At 50.1% G+C, this 13,775-nt stretch overlaps 1 protein-coding gene across 23 annotated transcripts in view; it reads left to right on the top strand.

The window, feature by feature from the left end:
- The window catches only part of Nfasc (neurofascin), a 168,528-nt gene that overhangs the window by 120,948 nt on the left and 33,805 nt on the right, over window positions 1–13,775 (top strand). For 14 of the 23 annotated variants that reach the window (XM_021636360.2, XM_021636376.2, XM_060364281.1 and 11 more), the window contains 11 exons: window positions 1,894–2,037; window positions 2,685–2,796; window positions 3,084–3,250; window positions 3,623–3,770; window positions 4,805–4,929; window positions 5,862–5,906; window positions 7,294–7,395; window positions 7,654–7,851; window positions 9,043–9,113; window positions 10,509–10,731; window positions 12,462–12,577. In XM_021636360.2, coding sequence (XP_021492035.1) covers window positions 1,894–2,037; window positions 2,685–2,796; window positions 3,084–3,250; window positions 3,623–3,770; window positions 4,805–4,929; window positions 5,862–5,906; window positions 7,294–7,395; window positions 7,654–7,851; window positions 9,043–9,113; window positions 10,509–10,731; window positions 12,462–12,577 — 1,451 coding nt within the window. The remainder of the gene's footprint in view (window positions 1–1,893; window positions 2,038–2,684; window positions 2,797–3,083; window positions 3,251–3,622; window positions 3,771–4,804; window positions 4,930–5,861; window positions 5,907–7,293; window positions 7,396–7,653; window positions 7,852–9,042; window positions 9,114–10,508; window positions 10,732–12,461; window positions 12,578–13,775) is intronic. The other 9 variants (XM_021636373.2, XM_060364283.1, XM_060364297.1 and 6 more) reach the window with 3 other exon arrangements.

The raw sequence follows: 13,775 nt of genomic DNA, 5'->3' as shown, positions 1-13,775 counted from the left end.
GAACTAAACACGATGTGTATGTGGTATAACATCAGAAAGGAAACTGGGGGTGGAAAGGGGAGCAGTGGGGAGGCGGAGATGAGAGGAGTGGGAGGAGAATGTGATCAAAGTACATTGTGTGTGTGTATGTGTGTGAGAATATCATCTCATAATTTTTATATGCTAAGTAAAAAAATCATTTTTAAAATAGTCAAGGAAAAGGAACAGGTGGAGAAACAGAGGAGACAGGCAAAGCGGGGCGGGGCAGCTTGCTAGGTGCTGTGTTTGCAGCCTCTCAAACACAGCAGGTGAGCAGTCAAGGCTCTGAATTGCAGAGGGCCACGGGGCTGGTAAGCGGGGGAACTGTGGACTGCATTGGACTGCAGAGGGTTTGCACCAGCTAAAACTGAATCTGTAGCTATCCTCAGGGAGTCTTATTACCCCACTACGAGCAGATATGTAGCCCCAGCCTGTGGTCCGCACTCCTCTGTCTTTATAGACTTTGTGGGAAGCAGGCAGTGGTGGGACACTTCAAAGCACTGTCCTGTAGATACAGCCCAGGGCTGGCAGCTGAGCCTTGATCCTGCAGTCATCTGTCAGCCTCTGCAGGAAGTGCCTAAGAGAAGTGAATGGCAGGAAAATTGGGTTCATGAAATTGGCCAGGCAAGGAGGGTTGGTGGCGCCACTTCCACGGTGGCTTTTTGCTGAGTAGGTCCCAGAGTACTCAGAAAAAAAAAAAAAAATTATAAGACACTGACTGTGCCTTCATTTACCTTCTGCTGAGTCCCCAGATTCTCATCTGTTGAGTGGCGCCATCAGGCCAGACTTCTGTTCCTTTGTAAGTCTGAGCAATCCCAGTGAGCCCACAGCCTCAGCCTCAGCTTCAGCAAGCTGAAATATTTGCTGCCAAGCCCAGATATTTCCAGTTGTTACAAACAAGAAAAGTTGCTATTCTTTACATTTCTGGAAAGCTTTTGTTTTATAACTCCTCATCATTCCCTCCCCTCAATCTAATGGAAATGATGCTCCCTCAAGAGGGACATATTGCTTGATTTGTCCCAAGTCCCAGAGTGACATATGCACAGGGTCTATAGCTCCCTGAAACCAGCAATACAGGAGAACAATAGACAAGAATGGCCTCTCTGTACATAGGCTACTTTTCTTAGGAAGAATTTTGCAAGCATGAAGACTCAGTTGGCATGAAGCTCTGGCAGGTGGGCAGCTTTGTGTATGAGAGTGTTCTGCCCAGAGGATGGGAAGACAATGGGTTTGGGGCATTTGGATGCTGCTATATTCATGTCAACCTACATTGGATTAAAATTGTAATGAGTGAATGTCAGACACATTGACTCATTCCTACAATCCCAATGATTAGCACTAAAGCAGGAGGATTGCCATGAGTTTAAGGCTAGCCTAGGCTACAGGTGAGTTCAGGGTCAGCAAGAGCTACTTAACAAGGCCATGTCTCAGGAAGTTAATTAACTTAATAAATCGAGTAAACACAATACAGTCCTGCTGGGCCTTCCACGAATCACTTTACAGGATCTTCACAAAACTCCGCAGACCAGAAACTGAAGCAGACATTGTTCACAATGCTGGCTGGAGATATACTCAGATTCTTATTTACAAAGTTAGTCTGTGTCTGTAGTTCTTATCTTCAACCACAGCTATTGCCTGTAGTTGCCTAGCTATTGCCTGGATAAAGCAAAGATTCAGATTCCCACCAGATGATAGACTGAGAAACAAACTCTCTCAGGGCCCAGGTCACGTGCTCTGGCAGTACTGAGTCTGGAAGCTGGGTCTACGTGGGTCTACCCAGCTGCCTCTTCCACAGCATATCTGGGCCCTGTCCAGAGAGCCCTGCATGCCCTTTATGCTGCCCAGTTTCTTATGGGAAATCTTTCTTACCTGTAGCGGCACCACCCAACCCCAACCGGGAGGTGGCTGGAGACACCATCATCTTCCGGGACACTCAGATCAGCAGCAGGGCAGTGTACCAGTGCAACACATCCAATGAACATGGCTACCTGCTGGCCAATGCCTTCGTCAGTGTGCTGGGTGAGCATGCCCTCTGGCTGTGGGGTCTCCTGGAGTGTAGTGATGCCACAGGGTACATTTTCTTCTCTGTAGCCTGGGCGTGCTGGGCAGGCTTGGGGAGGTGTGGAGCATGAATGGAGGACTTGCACTCCACTGAGCCAGATGACCCTAGAGCTCATTCCATCAGAGAAGCTGGGTAGGGAGTGCTTCGAAGGCTGGCTGCTACACTCCAGAACAAGGAGAGGGAGTGGGAACTGGCAGATAGAGCATGTCTCAGGGTTGTAGAGGATCGACTCCAGAAGCTATGGGATAATTTGTGGAAACCCTTTGAAAAGGCTAGTTTGGATGTGGGGCAGACAGATGGATGAATGCACTCCCCCCTCACCCAGACAGCAAGGATGTCGTCCTTTGACGCTATAACATGACTGTGGTCTACAAATGTTTGGGGCAGCATTTCCGGTGCTTCTGGGGCACCTGGGCCGGAGGGGCTGTAGGTTGGATAGGTTTCCCTTAGACAAGGCTTGTAAAGGGAAGGGATGGAGAAAGGAAGGGTGTCCAGGTGTCTGGGAAGCTGCTGTAAGAGGAAGGCATGCCATGCTAAGAGCAAGGAAGGAGGAGAAGGGTTGTGCGCCACAGCATATCGGCAAAGTGACCGTCTGGGCTTTCAGATGTGCCCCCGCGGATGCTGTCTCCCCGGAACCAGCTCATCAGGGTGATCCTTTACAACCGGACGCGACTGGACTGTCCATTCTTTGGGTCTCCCATTCCAACACTCCGATGGTAAGTCCCAGGAGAGCAGGTTTCCCCAGCAGGTTTGTCTGTCTTCTTGCTTCCCTTCTGCCCTGTAGGTGGAACCAGCAAGATCCTTAAACAGCCAAAGCTGGCCATCTGGGTAAACCCCCATGTTGTTCAGAGGGGGCATGAGTCTCTCCAGAGCCAGCTAGTGATTATAGGCAGAGCCTGCAAGACGCAGGACTCCCCCACAAGTCCACCATGGCCTCTGCTGCCCCCTGGCTCCCTCAGACCAGTCCTTTCTCAGTGTGCTGTGTTTGCTGCTCTGTTGTGAGGTTTAAGAATGGGCAAGGAAGCAACCTGGATGGTGGTAACTACCACGTCTACGAAAATGGCAGTCTAGAAATCAAGATGATTCGCAAAGAGGACCAAGGCATCTACACATGTGTGGCCACCAACATCCTGGGCAAAGCTGAAAATCAAGTCCGCCTGGAGGTCAAAGGTAAGCAAGGGGGTTCCCTAGTGGGAATTCAGGCAATTAAAACCATGCCCACAGGTATCCATAGGTGCCAGTGCTTTTGGAAATACCCCTGCCTAAGGTCTGATCAGTGACTGCAGCTGACCCAAGTGTGGCTTCCCAACCTGATCCAGAGGCTCACCTAGCTCCCCACCACCACCGCCACTACCACTCACATCATGGATTTCTGAGCCAGAGAACTATTTGGGGGTTTTGATTACCCTACACACAGAAACTCCCCACCATGTCTTACAGCTTGGACATGTTAGGGTCAGGCATGTCACACTACATGTCCACATTGGGGCTGGTGGGCAGAGAAGAGATCAGTGGTCAGCTTTCCAGTTGTCTTCTTCATAGACCCCACGAGGATCTACAGGATGCCCGAGGACCAGGTGGCCAAGAGGGGCACCACGGTGCAGTTGGAGTGCCGAGTGAAGCATGACCCCTCCTTGAAGCTCACTGTCTCCTGGCTGAAGGACGATGAACCACTCTACATTGGAAACAGGTTTCTGCCCTCCATCTTGACTCCTTACTCACATCTAAGGGAACGTTTTGCTTTCAGTGTCACCCATGTCACTAGGAGCCACTAGGAGTGGTGATGGCCTTGGTGACCTTTTCCTCAGGGGCAACCCTTCTCTCTTATCATCAGCTACCTGTTGCGCTCTCTCTCACCTCTTCTCTCCCACCTTTCCTCTTCCTCACCCCTTCTCCTCTCACTTTTCTTCCTCCCTTTTTCATCTTTTCATATCCATGCTCCAACTCTTTCAGTTCTGCTTGTAGTGCCCCTGCTCACCACTAGAGGGCAGGTCTGGCCTCTTCTACTTCATCAGTGCAATGCCGGGATCCTAGAGCCTCTGGATGCTTTGACAGTGCCCCCATCTGCACTCCTGAACCCCAGTTCTGATTTTATTGATGTGAGGACTCAGGCACTGATAGTGTTTAAAGGTCCCCTGGGTTTTGTAATGTGCAGACGGGATTGAGAACCACTGAGAACCAGCCTCCTGTTCCCAGGGCTCTTTACTGTCTCTCTTCTACGCAGTAAGGTACCATCCATTCCCAGTCTCACCCAGCTTCATGAAAGGCTGCACCCTGCCTGTGTGCCAGGGCATCCAGCACCCATTTGTTCTGAAAACTTTACAACAATCCTGTATTGCTCTAGGATGCCCCCTTCCTGTTCCTGGTGGGAACAAGCCATAGGAGCACAGGGACTTGAAACTGGTACACAGGACAAAACACATGTAGGGGAAGAGGAGAGACACCAGCCTGTCTTGGGTTGTCAGTGTAATGGTACCTAATTTGGACGTGTATACAGCACAAGGAAGACTCAGAAATGGGTACAGAGTGGATGCTGAGGAGCATCCAATCCACTCTCTTTTCCCCTGCATCTAGTCAGTGTTGTGATGGTACCTCACACCATGCTCTCACCTGGCCCTGCCACCTCCTTTAGCTTCTTCTCACTACCCTTTTGTGGGAGGAAGGTATCAGCTATGCCCAGTATGGGAGCCACCCTCCTGCCAACCTCAGCCTGGCACCTTGCAGGATGAAGAAGGAAGATGACTCCTTGACCATCTTTGGCGTGGCAGAGCGGGACCAAGGCAGTTACACGTGCATGGCCAGCACCGAGCTGGACCAGGACCTAGCCAAGGCCTACCTCACTGTCCTAGGTAACAGCTGCTGCTCACAGGAGCACTAAAAACCCTTCCCCTGCTTGCCAGCAGCCAGAGCAGCCGTGAGCACTGGGTGGTCTCCGGGACAATGCTTAGTCAGCGCTCTTCAGTTCTCTGGATTAGGAGCTGCCACTTTCAAATCCACTGAGGAGAACAGTCCTGTCTCCCGAGTGAGGTCCTTGACTTCCCAATTCCAGCTGAGGGTGTGGAATGGCAGGAAGTGGAGTGACTTCTGCCTCTTCTGCTCTCTTACAGCTACCGCCACCAAACTGACTAAGGCCACCCTGCAGCATTGCTAGACCAAGATGATGATGATGAATTGTGTATGGTGTAGAGTGTGTATGTGGGTGTGTGTGTGGTATGTTTAAGTGGTGTGTGTATGTGGGATGGAGTGGGGGCTAGTGTGGTGTGTGTGTGTATGTGGGGGGGCTGTATTCTCTGTGTGTGTGTGTGTGTGTGTGTGTGTAGTGTATGTCTGTAGAAGTGTAGCAGAGAGAGTGGGTGTGTGTGGTATGTGCACACTTCCAGCATCTTCTCCAGCTTTATTCCCCTCCTACACTGCTCCCTGGTTTTGGTGGCATTTCACACTACCATACATTGAATAAGATGATGTCATCCCTTCCTGTCCAGGCTGGACTGCAAATACCAAACCAGTCTAAACAGGAGGGAAGGTGGCTACCCCTCCCAGTGGAGCAGGTCCTCAGCTCTCACCTTTGTCCTGATCCCTCTCTGGACTCCTGCAGTGGAGGTTGTACTTGCTGGCCACAGTGGGCCCACTCCACTCTAGGCCATGGGAGAAACACGAGAAGTCACCTGGGAGGTGGGATTGCCCAAACAGCTACAAAAGCCTTGGCTACCCATCTGCATCCTTCTAGGACCCTTTAGCCCTGATAACCTGCTAACCTGGATAACCCATCTTACCTTTGCAGCTGATCAGGCCACTCCAACTAACCGTTTGGCTGCCCTGCCCAAAGGTAATTTGTACTAATCAGGGACTCTGGTGCCCAGGGGTGGAATTGTGAGGAACACTGTGCCTCAGAAGACTGCACATTACAAGCGGGTAGACAACACACCACGTGTCTCACATGTGACCCATGACCCTCAGGCACCCACCGTCACCTGTCTCCCTGACCCATGTCACAACCCTGCCAAAGGCTCCTTCTACAGGGTGGACTCAAGTCTGGACAGCCATTTATCTCCTTTCCTTTCACCATACTCATCTCTGCCCTAAAGTGCCTGCTGTCGGCCCCTAGCTACACCTCATGTCTATGCCCACTCAGGAAAGCTTCTGCAGATTATTCCCCAGAGGCTCATCAATTCAGACTGCCACACATCTACTGCTATTCATTTATATACTGCCCCAACCCTCATGCGGACACACACACACACACACACACACACACACGCTAATGTGAACTTATGACTCACTAACAAATGACTATCTAGGCTGGTGGTTCTCAACTTTCTTAATGCCAAGATCCTCTAATACAATCCTTCATGTTGTGGTGACCCCAAACCATAAAATTATTTTTATTGCTAATTCATAACTCTAATTTTACTTATTTTATGAATCATAATATAAATATCTGTGTTTTCTGGTGGTTTTAGGCTACCACTGTGAAAGGGCCATTCAACCCCTCAAAGGAATTGCGACCCACAGCTTGAGAAACACTGTTAGGTCTGTAGAAACAGCCAGTTCAGGGAGGTAAAATGTGGAGGAAATTTGTCTGCCTCCATTCTATAGCTGGATCATTCTCTTCCAAACCCCTCCCCACAAAAAATGATGTTCGCATTGTTCCTCTGCCTCTCTCTGCTCTACGCCCTCACTTAGTCCAGACTAAGCGTTCCTGGTGGGCCTGACCTTTCTCTGTACTCTCCCCACTTTCCTTGTCTATCTGCCCTGCGAGCACTGTAGAGCTCCCCTGAGCTCCAGTCCTGACAGTCCTGGCATTCAGAAAAACAAGTGGACATGATGAAAAATGAGACCAGAAAAGCCTATACTTTAAATTTACCACCAGCCTCTCTCACAAAGGCAGCAGCCTTTCCCCAGTGTGTGTTTTCTAAAAGATCCAAGAAAACAGGACGAATTGTTCTGCCCTGCCCTGAATCTGCCCTGCCTGGTTCTCCTTACTTCCTTGATTCATATTCTTTGATATTCTTGCTTCTCCTTTGTCTACTGGGGGGGAAGGGGTGGTCTCTGCACTGGCCCTCCAAATAGGCTGAGGTTCCATCTGTTGGCATTAGAGACCTGAGACTCTCAGGGACCTCTCAGGGACCTATCTGGGACTATTACTACCCCAAGGAGAGGGACTAGCTATCACTCGGGAGCTCAGAGTGACATCTTTTTTCCTCTGCTGCCAGGGAGGCCAGACCGACCCAGGGACTTGGAGCTCACTGACCTGGCCGAGAGGAGTGTGAGGCTGACCTGGATCCCAGGCGACGATAACAACAGCCCCATCACAGGTCAGCCCAGGGCCTGTGCTCTCAAGCCAGAGCTGGTAATGTAACAGCAGGGGACCAGGGCCCACTAGTGCCCGCTTCCACCTCCGCCTCATACACATGCAAGGAGGTCTTGGCTCCCTCTGTGACTTGGGAGGGCTTCTTGGTGTGCCCCTGTCTATCCTAGGGAGATGATAAAGATAAACGGAAGCCATGAAGGATGCGCTTCTAAAGCAGGATTTTGTGACTCCCAAAACAGCTCTGTCCTCCTTGTCCACTCAGACTACGTCATCCAGTTTGAAGAGGACCAGTTCCAACCAGGGGTCTGGCATGACCACTCCAAGTTCCCAGGCAGCGTCAACTCAGCCATCCTCCATCTGTCCCCATATGTCAACTACCAATTCCGAGTCATCGCTGTCAACGAGGTTGGGAGCAGCCACCCCAGCCTTCCATCTGAGCGCTACCGGACCAGTGGAGCACGTGAGTACTTGAGCTCCCGGCTCCCTGAGTTCTCACTGACTCCCTGCCCCAGCCATGGGTACTTAGGCAAGTTACTTGCCTTCCCAAAGCCTGGCTTCCTCACCTATGAAACAGAGTGATAACAACACATACCTCTCAGGCCTGCGGTGAGGACTTTAAAAAGCTGGAGAGATAGCTGAGTGGGTAGAGGCACCAGCTGCCAAGTCTGATGGGTCCGATCCCTGGTACCCAATGGGTTGAAGGAGATGACTGACTCTCACACATGCACACACTAAACAAACAAACAATAAATGTGATAGAGAAGAAAATGTGTATTGGGGCCAGGAAGGCAGTTCAGTTAGTACAATGTCTGCTGTGCCACCTGAGGACCTGAGTTCAACCCCCTTGTGAAAGGTGGACGTGGTGGCACTCACCTGTAACCCCAGCGCTAGTGAGGTGGAGACTGGGGGAGGGAAGGGAACTCTCTGGGGCCTGCTGCTTGGCCACTGTAGCTGAGCCACTGTTCCAGGTACAGTGAGAGACCCTGTCTCAGAAAATAAGGTAGGGAGTGACTGGGGAAGACATCAGTATTGACCCCTGACCTCCCCACGTGCGCACACACAGATTCACAGGAAAGGAAAGGAAAGAAAATGTGTACCAGGCACATACTGTGATGCCTGTCACATAACAAATACATAATAAATCTTAACTGTCATTTTTATTATTGTTAATGATTCAGTATTCTCTGCTTAAGGGGGCAGAGCTGGGACAGAGACATACTTAAGATATACGTATATAATCTGGTGTTATGTCAGATTTAATACACTAGGAGAATGGTTAAATTCATGAGATCCCACCAGCTCATAGAGGTAGAAATGCTTGCCCCAAGACATTAAATGCCAGGATAAGCCAGCATGTCACAAAACACACTCAGGGTTGATCTGCGAAGGGAACAGCACATGGAGTTAGAGCAATGGCCACCTGCGATGTGGAAAGCTTCATGATAAGTGCTGTCTGGTAAAGGATTACGTTGAAAAGAAATTGGGTCTATTTTGGGAGTTTTAAGTCTTAGGGGGGTGTATCACTCATGGGAGAAAAAAAGAGCTAGGAACTGAGAGGAGTAAGAGTTACAGAGGGGCCAGTTAGGGGGGGCACACCTCGCACCCTGGGCAGGCTCAGGGCGAACTCCAGCTTTATCTGTTTGGGTTCCAGCTCCTGAATCAAATCCCAGCGACGTGAAGGGAGAAGGGACAAGGAAGAACAATATGGAGATCACATGGACAGTAAGAGTGCCTACCCCGCCACATATCTAGCAGCAAGGAGCCCCTGCTCCTTCCTCCCCTAGTGCTGCAGGATGGCTCAGACCGTCTAACTCAGTGCTTCTCAACCTCCCTAATGCCACCACCCATTAGTACATTCCTCAGGTTGTGGTGACCCCCGAACAAAAAAACTCATTTTCATTGCTACCTCATAACTGTACTTTTGCTACTGTTATGAATCGTAACATAAATTTCTTATAGGCAGCCCCTGTGAAAGAGATGTTCAATGCCCCTCTCCCCAAGGGTTTGTCATCCTCAGGTTGAGAACCACTGCTGTAACTGATTGGGGCCACTGTCCTCTGAGAGCCAAGCTAGTCTCAGAGTTGAGCATTCAGAAATCAAGCAAAAGTGTCTAGGAGCAGGAGTTCAGAACAGATATGGGAGCAGAGGTCACCAAATTCCACAGGCTGCCAGTCTAGCAAGATTCATCGAGGAAGCCACTAAATTAAAACGGTTTGGTTTTGAAGAAGGGATATGAGCTTTAAGAAAGAAAGAAATGCAAGCACCAGCACTGAGCTTGATGCATGCTGGCTCTGTACCGTTTGCTGTTGGAAGCACTGGCGCCATTACAAGGTCCAGGTCCTTTCTACAGCATGGCCTAAATGAACAGGAAGGTTTCCTTCTGGCTAGCTCTGCCAACTCCCCTCTTCAACCTAGCTCCCTGTCTGCACCTTCCAAACTAAAACTGGGACGTTTATTTTTAAAATGGCCTTTTCTAAACCACTCCCAAGACCAAAAGCTGAAAAATGCAGATACTGAAGTGGGGCTGAGCCTCTGTCATGAGTAAGGGATGAAGAGGCGTGGCGCTCCTCAGAGTCACTGTCAGCCATGTCAGTCTGAAGCCTGGACTTCCAACGTCGTGACCAACAGCTTTGGGCTGAACCTGAATTCTCGTCATCTGGGTGTATGGCTCTGTGTGTCAAGCTTTAGGAGCCTGAACCAGATCTGTAGGATGAATGGGTTCCAGTCATCTGAGCTCTGATGTGTGGAGAAGGACAAGATGGACAGGTGGATTTTGTAGAACTGAAGTCAGAGCTCGTCAGTAGGAGAGTAGTTTGGTCAGAATCCTCTGTGACTCTGCAGATCATGGTTATCAGTCTTTGGCTCCCTATGTACCTGCGGTGTGGGTGGTGCTTGCACTCAAAGTAATTCTGTGGTAAAGCTTTGTCAGAGGGAATCTGGGTGCTACAGAGTTCCTATGACTTTAGGCAGTGTAGCCTCTCCTGCCCTGCATAAGAGTGGCCACTAGCAGGCATGCCCAGATAGAGTGTTAGCCCAGATGGAGAGGGCAAGCTGTAGGTGGCTTTACCAACACCTGGTCCACCCTGTCTGCCTGTCTGTCTGTCTCTCCCTGCACAGCCCATGAATGCTACCTCTGCCTTTGGCCCCAACCTGCGCTACATTGTCAAGTGGCGGCGGAGAGAGACCCGAGAGACCTGGAACAATGTCACGGTGTGGGGCTCTCGCTATGTGGTGGGGCAGACCCCTGTCTACGTACCCTATGAGATCCGAGTCCAGGCTGAAAATGACTTTGGGAAGGGTCCCGAGCCCGACACCATCATTGGGTACTCGGGAGAAGATTGTGAGTATTGGCCCCCCCTTCTCCCCAGAAGGACCCTCACTGCCAAGCTATACATGGCCACTCTAGTGGGCTGAGACACTCAGGCTATGTCGTGAGAACACAACCAGTTCCCAGGAGATAGGGCTACCCTACCATGGCCTAGACCATGAAGCACCTGGTAACAACAGAGGAGACTTATCTTTTGAACACATCCCTCTTAGCCCAGCACACACCCCAGACTGGAACTTTACAGCTGTAAAAGCTGAGAGTCTAGAGACAGCCCTTTCCAGGATTCTACAACAGCAAATGTTGTGCTTGAAAATAAAACCTGGATCCCCAGGTCCCCACGGCCCCATGGCCCCAGACAAGTTGCTTTACTACCAAGCCTTTCTAGCACCAAGAAAGACTTTAGGACTACTGTTCAAAAGAGCTATTTAGATGCTCCAAGAAAGCAGGGCACAGGCTAGACTTGCCAGACAGGGGAGCCATAGGCATTAAAGTCTACAGAGCACCAACTTGAGTCTTCCTGACCAACTCTCTGCCAGCATTCCAACACTGCTTCCAGCCCTTAGAATTGAAATGGGATGTTTTTAGGAGGTTGACTCTCAGCATTCTAGAGCTGTATATGAAAGTGTGTGCACGGCCTTTGTGCCTAATGCATCAGCGTCAGTCCCACAGCTTCTGGGCAAAGCAGACCATTGGTAGAACCAACCAGACTTGACAGTTGGGTCTGTGTGTGACCCAAGAAGACATGAAGGAATTGGTGGCGAGGGGGAGCAGAAAGAAGGGAGGAGGGCAGATCATAGTAGGAGCCGACACAGTAGGCAAAACTGGGCTCCAAATAAGGTCCCATGACGGTGAGGAGGGAAGCAGTGAGGGCCAAGTCCCAGAAGCACTCATGGATTGGGCTCACTGGAAATGAGCAGAGGGGCCTCACCTGTGCCACTCTATGGTGGAGGACACTTCTCTCTAACAGTCTAGTAGAGGCAGTCAGTCAGTGAGTGTGATTCCAGGCTTCCCCAATAGCCCCATAGTTTCCACTGTATGTGTCCACCCTGGGCCCTGTGCATCATTGAAGCAGCTTTGCAAGTCACGTAGTAGAGGTCAAAGAGCCACGTTCCTTTTCTGAATGAAGTAGAGGCATCTCCTGTCTGTAGATAGCATTTCTGTTGGCACACTCAGAATTGATTATTGATAACAAATAAAGAATATTAAGGTCTCTGAGCCTCCTGGAGACTGGCAGGAGCCTGTGATTTCTCTTTGAGCCTCAAAGGGGCTCATCCTTTGGTGGAGTCACTACCGCTTGTGAGCATTACCCTAGGAACTGTGGCTATGGACAGAGGAGTACAGCACTGCCCATCAGCAGCCCAGCAGAGGAAGCCAGGGGAAGCAATGTCCACTCTCCCTTTACTCCTACCCTGGCACGTCATCTTGGCACCTCCCATTGACCAAACTCCTCAAGAAGCCTGAGGAAAAGGTACTCAGCTGGTAAGGTCCAGGAACAGCCTTTGTGGCCAGAGGTGGGAACAGGTAGAGAATGAAAAGGAAGGCAGATGGTCCTTGCACTTGAATGCCACAAGTAATTGCCCTGAACACCTGTTACCATTTTGTCCTGAGACTTCACTGCTGTCTGGAATACCCCTTATACAGTAGAGTGGAGGTGTGGGCTGTCAGACTATATCATAGGAGATCCTAGACTCCAACAGCCAACCTTGCCTGTATAACCAGCTCTCTGTCCCCACATCTTGCAGATCCCAGGGCTGCACCCACTGAAGTTAAAATCCGAGTCATGAACAGCACAGCCATCAGCCTTCAGTGGAACCGAGTCTACTCTGACACGGTCCAGGGCCAGCTCAGAGAATATCGAGTGAGGAGGCCAGCCCCCAGCCCCATCTAACCCACCGCTCACTAACCAGGGCAAGGGGTAGCAGCTGCGGCGTGGAGGGCGTCTGGAAGGGATCCCAGGAATACTTATGGGATCTAAAGTTAATTCAGGATGATTTCTGGGATTCAAAATTACCATGTGGGAAACATACATGCATGCATATATTTGTGTCTATTATGCATATGTTCATGTATCACTTAGCAACAGGAATATGTTCTGAGAAATGCATCATTAGCCAATTTTGTCGTTGTGCTAACGTCATGGTGCATACTGAGACAAACCTAGTCAGTAAAAGCCAATTCCTCAGCACGGCTGCTCACTGAAATCAACACACACAACAAGCATATATATGAGGCTATTGCCGGTGTAATACTGAAAACTATCTTTCAGTAAGCTGCATTTTCTAAATAGGATAAAAATGAGAAAGTAAGCCCTGTGCATAGCTCAGTCTAGAGTGCTTGCCTGACATTCATGAACCTGAGTTCAATCCCCAGCACTGCAAAAGCAGAATGGGAGTATAAAGTAAATACGAAGCAGAGGATAGTGGAAGAAATATGTAAACCAGAAACCCAGTGATGATCATTACCAAGAAGTACAGTTGTATTGCTACGATTTTGTGACTGCCAACCCAGTAGACTGTTTACACAGTACCAGCACCACCAACACTTGTCATGTGATATGACATAATGATGGCTACAGCCATCACTAGGTGAAAGAATCATATGGGACCAATGTCCTATTATATGTGGTCCCTTGCTGACAGGAACATCACACAACTCATGTCTATAGGACTACACGCAGTATATTGAAGGGCCCAGCTCTGCAAGAAATCCTTAGGAGGGCAGTAGGTTTGAGCTGGACCTGCAGAGCACATATACATGTGTGAACAGGCATGCGTATCTTCATGTGCATCACTGAAGCACCCTTTCTCTCAGAGGCCTCTGCCGAGCTGTTTGCTTCCCCAGCCTGGTTGCAGAAAGCCGCACTAATGGGCAAAGCCACTGAAGGGATGTAAGCTGCCTGCCTGTTGCCTCAGCCAACTCTGCCACCCAACACAGATTCTGAAGGACCCCCTGCCTCTTGCGCTTTCAGCCTGGGAGCAGTTTCTGCCAAGTCATCTGTCCCCAGGGGCCGGGCTGAGGTGGGACAAAGGGGGCACAGGACTTTCCTTCAGGAGAGT

The sequence above is a fragment of the Meriones unguiculatus genome, chromosome 11, assembly GCF_030254825.1.
Source record: "Meriones unguiculatus strain TT.TT164.6M chromosome 11, Bangor_MerUng_6.1, whole genome shotgun sequence".
Classification (NCBI taxonomy): domain Eukaryota; kingdom Metazoa; phylum Chordata; class Mammalia; order Rodentia; family Muridae; genus Meriones; species Meriones unguiculatus.
This window is presented reverse-complemented; position numbering and strand designations above follow the sequence as displayed.